General features: G+C 43.8%; 1 protein-coding gene across 1 annotated transcript; it reads right to left on the reverse strand.

Moving 5' to 3' along the window:
* Window positions 1–1,764, reverse strand: LOC110631281 (beta-amyrin 28-monooxygenase). The gene is made up of 3 exons (XM_021779050.2): window positions 760–1,764; window positions 484–671; window positions 1–386 (listed from the first exon to the last, which is right to left on the reverse strand). The coding sequence occupies exons 1-3, from the start codon at window positions 1,706–1,708 to the stop codon at window positions 90–92; spliced, it is 1,434 nt and encodes a 477-aa protein (XP_021634742.1). The 5' UTR covers window positions 1,709–1,764; the 3' UTR covers window positions 1–89.
* Window positions 1,765–10,242: the final 8,478 nt, after the last annotated feature.

The following is a 10,242-nucleotide window of genomic DNA, read 5'->3' on the forward strand; positions in this document are numbered from 1 at the left end:
AAAAAAAAAGTAACAAACCACGGCTAGAACTATTACTCGGTACCCAAAACAATTTAACATTGCAAGCAAGACTAGAAAAGATTTTTACTCTAGTGGGGTAGAAGGCGAATTGGAAAACCCTTTTCAGGAGTTGGCATCATGTCACCTATAATCTTTTCATTGGAAGAAACCAACTCCCATTTAAACCTCTTGACCACATTATGGACAAAGGTCAACACTGCTAACCGAGCATACTCTTTTCCCGGACACATTCGAGGTCCACCTCCAAATGGCATAAATGTGAATGGAGGAAATGCTTTCTCATCTTCATATCTTGACGGCTCAAATCTTTCAGCGTCTTTGAAGTACTCTGAATTCTTGTTTGTTGTACTCACCGTCCAATATACCTTCAAATACCAAGCAAAAACAAAGTCATTACAACGGTTAGATTTTGATCTTTCGAATATATTATACTATCAAATAGCATGAATTCGGACAAGTTACCTTCCATCCCCTGGGAATAGTGTAACCAGCATATGTGAAATCAGTCAAGGCCTCTCTGAAAGTTCCTTGGAGTGGAGGTGTGAGCCTCATCACTTCATACAATACATTCCAAGAGTATTTCATCTTCTGAATATCATCCCAATCCAGAAGCTTGCCTTCCTCTTTAGCTGATGAAACCTCCTTTTGCTCTGCATTTTACAATATAATAATTAATTGTTCCAGCACCCAGCACTAGCAGTACTTTAAAAAAAAGGAGTGAAGTTAGTTTCTTTTTACCTGCTAGGACCTTAGCATAAATGTCAGGCCTCTCTCCAACGTATTTCATGAAGAAAGTCATAGCAGTAGCCACTGTACTGTATCCTGCAACTAGCAAACCCATAATTTTGTCAGCAATCTCCGCCTCCGGCATGTGCTTACCAGAAGGGTCAGTGACCACGATCATGTAGGACAGTATGTCCTGCGTCGGAGTTCCTGTGGCAATCGCTGCCTTCTTCTCAGCAATTATTGTTTTGAGTTCCTTTCTTATTGCATCTGCAGCCCTGCTAGCTCTGTAAAAAATGGTTCCAGGGAAATTTACAGGAATAGAATGCATACCCAGTGTTATATCGTCAAAATTACTAACAAGCCTAGCTATTCGCTCAGGATCATTTGTGCCCAAGAAAAATCGACAGGCAAGAGACAGAGTTAGAGTCTTTGCAAGAGGAAAGACCTTGACTTCATCTCTACCCTCCCAATAAGTTTTCATTTGCTGCTGTGTGATGGAATCCATTTCCCCCAAGTACCTCACGAGAGCCTCAGGCTTCAAGAATCCTGGAGACCTTAGTATTTTGGACTCTGCTTCACGAGAAATCTGAATAGGGGCAGCAGCAGTAGCTTGATATGATCGAAAGAGCTTCTGCATGGAATGAGGACGAAATGCAGTGAAAAGCTTCTGCTCATTGGAGAAGAGAAATTTGTGCCCATTACGACCACATATGACAACTGTTTTCTCTCCAAGAATCTTTGTCTTAAAAATATCAGGTGAGTACTTCTTCATCCTGTGAAAAACAAACTTTTCTGGGTTCCCAAACAAGAATTCCAGAGTTTCCCCTACTACAGGCCATCCCAGACTCCCTGGCGGCAGGTTCTCGGCGTCATCGTTAGATCGGCGCTTGAAAGCAAAGAGACCAACAGCAAGGATAAGGACCACAGAAGCTAAACATAAGAAAAGGAAGATAATCTCCATGGCCGTTGGTGCTGAAATTATGGCTTAAATTGCTGTGAATTTAACAGTATTTAAGATGGGAAAATTAGGTACAGGAGATTTTATATCAAAATTAGTAGCAGGCCTTATCAGTCAAAATTTTTCCACTAACCTTCCATTAATTTGTCTGTGCTGATCGTTGACGATAAAAAAAAAATTATAATTTAATTTATGAATATTGTGATTATTCTCTATACGGTTATTATCTTTTCTTTCTGTCAATAAAACAGTTTTTTCTATTTTTTTCATTAAAATTAAATAAAAGAGGAAAGGTAAAATTTTTAAAATCTAATTTTATCCTTAAATAAAACTCCATATTTAGTCATTAGATATTACTATTATTAACAAATTAGTTTCTACATTTTAAAAAATTTATTAAAACATTTTTATCTTTTTTCATATCTATTAAAACATTTTTATCATTTTTTTCCGTCAATGAAATAGTCCCTATCTTTTCTCATATCTATTAAAATGTCGTTATCTTTTTTTCCGTCAATGAAATAGTCCCTTCTCATCGTTTCTTTCCATGAACGAAATCGTCCCTCCCTATATTTTCAGAAATCTATTAAAACGTTCTTATATTTTCTCATATCTATTAAAATGTCTTTGTCGTTTCTTTTTGTTAACGAAATAGTCTCTATCTTTTTTCACATCTATTAAAACGTCCTTATCATTTCTTCCGTCAATGAAATAGCCCCTCCTCCTCCTCCTCAAAAAAAAAAAAAAAAAAGATGATGAAGGAGAAGGAGAAGAAGAAGAAGAAAAAAAAGAAAAAAAAAAAGAAGAAAGAGAAGAAGGAGAAGAAGAAGCATAAAAAGAAGGAAAAGAAGCAAAAGCAGAAGAAGAAGCAGAAGCAAAAGGAGGAGGAAAAATTGATGAAGAAAAAAAAGGAAGAGGAGGAGGAGGAAAAGAACGGGGATAATTTAGTCTTTTATTATATTTTTAACAGCAAAAATAGACGGAAGGACTATTTCATTGATAAAGACAAAATATAAGAACGTTTTAATAGATTTTTAAAAATACAGGGACTGACTTGTTAATAATGGCAATATTCAGGAATTAAATTGTAAATCTCCTTAAAAAAATAAATACTGAATAAAATAATTGTAAAAATGAGATTTTTTTAAAAATTTATTTAATTTTTTATTTTTTATTAATTTAATATATATGCACTTTGAATGTTGATGATCTGAGATCCAGAAAATAGGGTTTTACAATGGGTACTGTAAAACTGGAAAAAGTCTAGACCTAGAGGAGAGTATTTCTCATTTTATATGTTTTCTTTTGTCTGCTAGTGACGTGTCAACAGAACGTATATCATTGGACCACCTGTCCCTGCTACGTTGATACGGACGTACGAGGGAATCAGATCTCTATCCCATGCGTAACGACCCCTGATTCTCCCCGGACGAACATGCGTATGGACCCACATGACGGACAAGTGGGTTTCCCTCCTGATTTCGGACTGGACCGGAAGATAAGTCATGGGCTGAGCCCAAGAAGGATCTGTTCATCGGGCCTAAGAGGTTAGGCCGGCCTGATTGAGGAAACTGATTGGAGTCTGATCTGGAGAGGGACGAGCTGGACCAGTCTCACGGGGGAGGCCTTGGACCCCCAAATGATGGGCTCACGATATGGGTCTGTCCCTAGTCCGGGGTGGAGAAATCCAGCGGTCATCAATTGCCCCTTTACTTTCTCATCAGTTATTGCCCGACTGATGAGAGGGTAAATACCGAGGATCATTATGACCGTGCCGCCTAGGTACAGTCTGCCTTAAAACATCTTTTCATCTCGCTACTGTTTCAAATTTCAAATTCTTCGACTTTCTCAAAACTTTTGCTCTTCTTTATTCCCTGTTTTCCTTCGACTTTCTCAAAACTTACCGAACAGGTCGGGTACCTTCGATTGACTTCTGTTGACAAGAAGTACGACGTCGAGAAGTGTATGTTTGCCTGTAATCTTAGGGATATCCAAGATGCGGGTATTGTACCTTGCCCAGCCGTTTTGCCTTTTCTTTGTGATTTCTACTGGGCATATGCTAATCCTGTTTTGATTTTATTTTTTGCAGCTTCTGACTCCAAGATGGACCAAATTAAGCCTCCGAAGAACTTAGTTCTGTCTAGAGAGAGCATAAACGCCGCGCTGGATGCCCTCTGAGCTGGGCAACGCATCTCAGAGGCTACTGCTGAGGTGGCCCGGGTTATTTCTTCCAGGACGGTTAGCCGACCTCCTGCCCGAGCTTCTTTCCGAGCTTTTAAGCCGAGCTCCCGAGGTACCAAATCTTCAAGGCCATCCAGCCGTAGCAGGCCGAGCTCGGCCATTCAATCTTCCCAGGCTCCAGAATCTACGCAAATTGTAGTTCCGAGGACGGAGGGGACTCCCCAGGTCGCTGCCGGGCCTGTTGAGGACGTCGAGCTGGAGAGGAAGGATTTAGTTGTGCCTTCCGGGGGTATTTCTGAGGAGGTGCCTGGGACACACCCTGCCGACGTCAACGTCCCTGTAGGCAAGAAAGAGACCAGCCCGGCAGGGGGAGATATTCAGGGGGCCGTTACTGAAGACTCCCCTGTCATCGAAGGAGTAAGGCCCAGTCCAGTTGATGAGGAGGCCACAGTGGAGGAGGTCGAGAGTAAATGCCCTCCTCCTTCTAGAGCACCTGCCCCCATTCCTAAGAGATCTCATGCTTCCCAGAGGCCAGCTCCGGCCCTGCCTGCTATTGGAAAAGAGAAGGCTTCTGTGGTGCCCCTGCTGTCTGCACCGGATAACGACATCCTGAATGCAGAGGACATCACTCATCAGTCCCCGGCAAGCGTGGTATCTGAGTTAATCCAGGAGCAGATGTTCGGTGGGGTCACGGAAGCCTCAGACCCTCGCTTGATGGCTCTCACTGGCCTTCTGGCCAGCTCCACTCGAGAGCAGGCAGCGTTCCGATCTCGCTCCCGGGGGGAGCTAGGAGATACTATCAGGGAGATGCTTCTTATGGTAAGTCGTCCTTTCTGACTTCTGTCTATACTTTAGTTTTCTTCGTTTCTTTGTTCTGACAGCTTTCTCTCTTTGCTAGGTGATGGGCCTCTTTATGGAGGTAGACGCTCGCGACCATGCTCTCCGGGAGTCAATGGATCGCCGGGTCGAGGAGGCACGTTTGGAAGAAAACCTGTCTGCCACCAGTGACGCCCGAAGCAATCTAGCCGCAGCTCAGGAGCATTCCAAGTCCTTACAGGCAGAGCTGACATATGCCCTGGATGCTGTCAAAAGGGCGGATGAGAGGGCAGCTGAAGCAGATATTCGTTGTAAAGAAGCCCTGAAACAACTATCTTCTCTGGAAGAGGTCCAGAGGGAGAGAGATGAAGTCCGCCACCAGTATGAGACCTTGAAGGCAGATTCTGAGGCAGCCCAGTCCCAACACGAGGTCGTGGTGGCTCAGAGAGAGGAAGCCCTAGCTCGGGTAGTGGTCCTCGAGCAGGAGCTGGCCAAGCAGGCTGAAAATTTTAAAGGTCTGACCTTGGAAGCTGAGGCAACAAAACTCCAAAATCAATATCTCTGCCAAGAGGTCGAGGCTCTGAAGAAGAGGTGCTCAGCCCTGCTTGAGGATGCTAAGCTGGCTGAAGATATGATTCAGCTGGAGTGTGAGGAGCGCCTGCGGGAATTCAAGGAGTCAGCGGAGTTGAAGAAGGAGATTGAGCAGGCCTGTGAAACTCGTCTTCAAGCTTACAAAGATTCTTCTGAGTATAAGACAGAGATAGCTGAGGCTTGCCAGGCACGACTTGCGGAGTACAAAGCCTCTGATGAGATGAAGATCACTATTTGGCACAAAGGCTTTCGCATGTTTGTGTATGGTTTCAACAAGGGTTTAAGAGATTCCAGACTTGCTCTTTCTACCCCTCTAGCAAAACTCCGAGCTGCTGAGGTGGACTCCGATGGCGAAGACGTGCTATATGGGGAGCATGATCTGCCTTTGCCCAAAGGAATTTCTCACACTTCAGCTGGGCCCCCTAACGAGGATACCGAGCTAGGAGAGGAGGACGATAGGGCCCCCGAAGATGCTGGGCCTCAGGAGCTGGAGATCATACCTTTTGTGGGTGCTGGAGGTTTTGAGCAGGAGGGTGCCAGACCTCCCGTAAGCAGTAATGCAAATGGTAGTGTAGAGGATAGCAATGTAAATGATGGTAATGTAAATAGCGAAACTCCTAGGAATGTGGAACCCCTAAAGACAATTTTTCCTTCAATAGTTATAGATGATTAGGCTGTAAATCTTCATTTTCCTTTAATGAAATTTCATTTTTATTTACTTTGCTTGCTATTTCAGCTTCATTTAAAGATTTGATAATAAATACTTAAGCTGTGCTTAATAAACTTTGTAAGGAATTGACTACATTGTCTTTCATTCCTTGTCTCTCAGCTAATCAAGGCTGAAAATTTAGCCAGGGACTTAGTCTCTGACTCATAAACTTTTCTAATTTCACAAGGCGTTCTTATCCGTAAGCTCTTTCCGAGCTGGGTTAGCCGCACTCACGAGTTCTGTTTTTAACAGTGGACTGAACTCTCGACTCGCGAGTTTTATGATTTCGGTAAGGACATTCTCATTTTTTTCTCTTATTACTTCATTACTATGAGCTCGGGCATATAGCCTTCGCTTAATAATAGTAAGTTAGATCGTGTACCTTTTAAGGTGACGAGCACGGCTGGCCTTTTTGCTTTTAGTTCTGGTTTGATAGGAACTGAAGCTAGGGTCTCATGTCTCATCTGCTCACGCCATTGGATTTCTCCCCGGGTTGACCCCGGATTGCCCCTTTACCTCCTCAGAGTTCATTACATGAGTGGTGAGGGGGTAAATCTCTAGACTTCATTCGTAACTGCGTGGCTTTATTTCAGACGATTTTACCTTTCTTTCTGCTGTCGACGCCCTGAAGTGACCATTTGTCATTCTGGGTTGTGTGCTCCACTGGGATGGAGAGCTCGGCTTTTTGTCGTTCCCTTCTTCTAGGGTTATTCTTGCTAAATGTTTGTTCATTGCAAACTAACTCGAGCTGTAAGCACGGTCCTTTGCCTTCGTTTATCCTCTTATGTGTTCCTGCATTTATGGGCCTTTTCATAGAGGGAGCTCGGTTCTCTATTATTTCCTCCATACTTAGCTTCATTCTACCTGAGTGTTTCATGTTGCGAGTCTATCCGAGCTGGGAGCTCGGTTCTTTGCCCTTTGCTTAGGCTTTTATGCCTATAGCCTGTGATGCTTCTTGTATTGCGAGCTCGGGAGTTAGGAATTTTGCTTTTTTTCACTTTGGTGCCCCGAGCTCTTTTGTGAAGTCGGACTTAATTTTTTGTTTTCTTGTCGAGCCTTATATGGGCTATGTTTCCGTCTGACTGCTTGTTTGTTCAGTTTTAACCTTTCTTTTTTACCCCTGAGTGTTTTCCGGGCTGCCTACCCTCGAGCGTTTTGCGGGTTCTTTACTGTTTAGACCTCTCTCTGGGCTAGTTGAGTTGGTTTAGTGCTAGCGGTCAATTCTCGAGGCTGTGAGCATGTGACATCGGAGGATCTTTGGGGATTCCGGTCTTTGTTGCTCCGGAAGATCTTTGAGATCTTCGCCGGCCATTTTTGCTCCGGGAGATCTTTGAGATCTTCACCGGCCGTTTTTGCTCCGAGAGATCTTTAAGATCTTCGTCGGCCGTTTCGCTCCGGGAGATCTTTGCGATCTGCCGGCCTTGTACCTCTGAGGTCTCTATGTATCAGGGTCTTTATTGCCAGGAGATCTTGAGGATCCTGGACTTATAATTCTGGGAGATCTTGGGGATCCCGGTTTGCTACCTCTGAGGTCTTTATGTCTCAGGGTCTTCATTGCCATGAGATCTTGGGGATCCTGGACTTGTAATTCCGGGAGATCTTGGGGATCCCGATCTTCTACCTCTGAGGTCTTTATGTCTCAGGGTCTTCATTGCCAGGAGATCTTGGGGATCCTGGACTTGTAATTCCGGGAGATCTTGGGGATCCCGGTCTTGTTGAGCCAGGAGATCTTGGGTGTAATACCCGGCTAGATTCCGGCATCGGAATCCCTACCTTCCGGCGGAATCTCCATTGGAATCTAGAATTCTGAAGATGCCAGAGGCTTCTAGAGGAGTAAAATGTGTTTTCTAAAAGGTTTTTACTGATTTCATGGTTTTAAATGAAAAAGAATTGAGTTTTGAAAAGAAAAGAACAAGGAGGCATTTGCCAGGTTCGGCCGCCGAAAGTGAAGTTCGGCCGCCGAACATGGGAAGGTTTTGGGAGCGCTTTTGACCTTCGAAAGCTTTGTTTGAACGAGCCAAGGTTCGGCCGCCGAACCTCAAGTTTGGCCGCCGAACATGCATGAGTTTAGGGGGCACGTTAGGCTGCCGAAGGTGGTTCAACAGGCCACTTATAAAGGGCCTTCAGATCGGAAATGGGCGAGTTTTCTCCCCATTCTCGAGCTCAAGTGAGTTTTTGTCCTCCCTTGGCCGTTTTCATGTTTTTCTTCATCTCCTTCATGTTTTCATGAGTTTTATGGCTGTTTTGAAGAGTTTTCAAGCTTAGATCAAGTTTTGGAAACTTGGAGACCCAAGGAGTTAGTTTCTCCCATCTCCAAGTTAGAGCTCGCACAAACCCTCGATCTTCAAGAGGTAAGTGTGGATCTATGCTTTTTTTTACGTTTCATGAAGTTTTAAGTAAGTTTTAAGAGGTTTTAATGGTTAAGTATGGGTAGATATGCATGTTAGGCTTTATGTGGGTTTTTATGCAAATATATGTTTATGTGATGATTTGTAGGAGGTTTAAGCTAGTCTATGCATGTGGGAGTGAGTATGCATGATGGGGAGAGAGTATGTGAGGATTTTGGTTGTTTTCGGTTTATGTTACCCTTTATGTAAATGTGTGTTTTTACATGATAAATGTAATGTTGTTGGGGTTTAGGATAGTTTGAGACCCCTAAGTGCTTGGTTGCATGTTGTAGAATAGTTAATGCATGTTTTAGGAGGATGGGTGCTTGTTTTGGGGGTTTTGGAAGGTTTGGAGGCTGTTGTGCATATGAAAGCTGAGTTCTACCCTTCTGGGAAGAACTCAGGTTCGGCCGCCGAAGGTGGTTTCGGCCGCCGAACCTGCCTTTGGATGCATGGTTTGGCCGCCTAACCTTGCCTCCGAAAGTTGAGTTTTGGCTTGAAAGCAGACTTTCGGCCGCCGAAGGAAGGATTCGGCCGCCGAAAGTGCCCGAGTTTCGTCTCTGGAGAGAGGGTTCGGCCGCCAAAGGTGCCGCCGAAAGTGCCCTGTCCAGCCTTTTCATGGTTGTTTTCTATGCATGTTTAAGTGATGTTTTAGAGGGTTTTTGGGGAGTTGTTTATGAGTTGTTTAGAGTGTGTTGGCACCTCATTCGAGTCCACCTGTGTAGGATTGAACCCGAGGGATCGAGGAGGCCATCAGTGTTAGCTGTTGCGGAGTCAGTCCAGCGTCTGCCAGAGGTGAGTAGAACTAACTTAATCTTTTATTTTAAAGAAATCAAATGCCTAAAGCATGCTCATGCATCATGTTTATATGTAATAGGTTGATTGCACTAGTTACACGAATATGAAGCATTGCATTATTTACTGTTGATGGAGATTGGACCAAGGACGACCCCACTAGTCCTAGAGATGTTGTAAGACCTGGCCGGGCCAGGCATACACATACAGTTGTTGTAAGACCTGGCCGGGCCAGGCATACGAAGGTTGTAAGACCCGGCCGGGCCGGGCATACTGAGACTGGAAGGAATGTTGGTGGTTGGGTCCAATCCGTGATATGATTTAGTTGTGCTGTGACGCATTTCATGAAAGCATGTAATTAATGAACTGTTTTCTTTGTTTCTACTCATTGGGCTCTTTAGCTCACCCCTCTCCCCTAACCCCAGTGTTGCAGGTTTGAGGTCGTTCGGGAAGTCTCAAGAGTAAAGGTTTTGCTTATGTAATAGTATTAGATTAGTACTTTTAGTGTGGACATGTATTGTAAATTGATATAATATTTTGTAAGAGATTGTAATGTAAAGTTATGTTTATGGATTAGTACTGTGCTTGGCCCTAAGACTTGGTTAGTCCCTTTTTAATACATGATGTATGTTATGTTAGATGTTGAGTTGTGGTTGAACTAAACTTGTGGCATGTGCTGTTTACCATGCTAGAGTTGTTGAGGACCCTAGTAGAGGTCTTATGTTTGTGGTTTGATGCATGCACAGGTTAGGTTCTAGTTCTTTGGATGTGTCTCCGGCTTGATGTATGTTATGTTGACGCAGCTAGAGTTTTGATGAGGGCTCTAGTAGGGGGTTTCTTTATGTTTTCAGTTATGTCGCATACAGGTCAGGCTCGATATGTACATCAGATGTTTAAGTTTTTATGTTAAAGTTTTGATCATATATGGGATTTGACCAGGTGATAGGAAGTATGTTTGGCTTGCTACGGGTCCCGGCGGCCTTAAGCCGATCTGGATCCTAGCGCCGGTAGCGGATCGGGCCGTTACAGATGAGTATCGGTTTCCGGGTCGTTACATT

This window comes from Manihot esculenta, chromosome 14 (assembly GCF_001659605.2).
Source record: "Manihot esculenta cultivar AM560-2 chromosome 14, M.esculenta_v8, whole genome shotgun sequence".
NCBI classification, from domain to species: domain Eukaryota; kingdom Viridiplantae; phylum Streptophyta; class Magnoliopsida; order Malpighiales; family Euphorbiaceae; genus Manihot; species Manihot esculenta.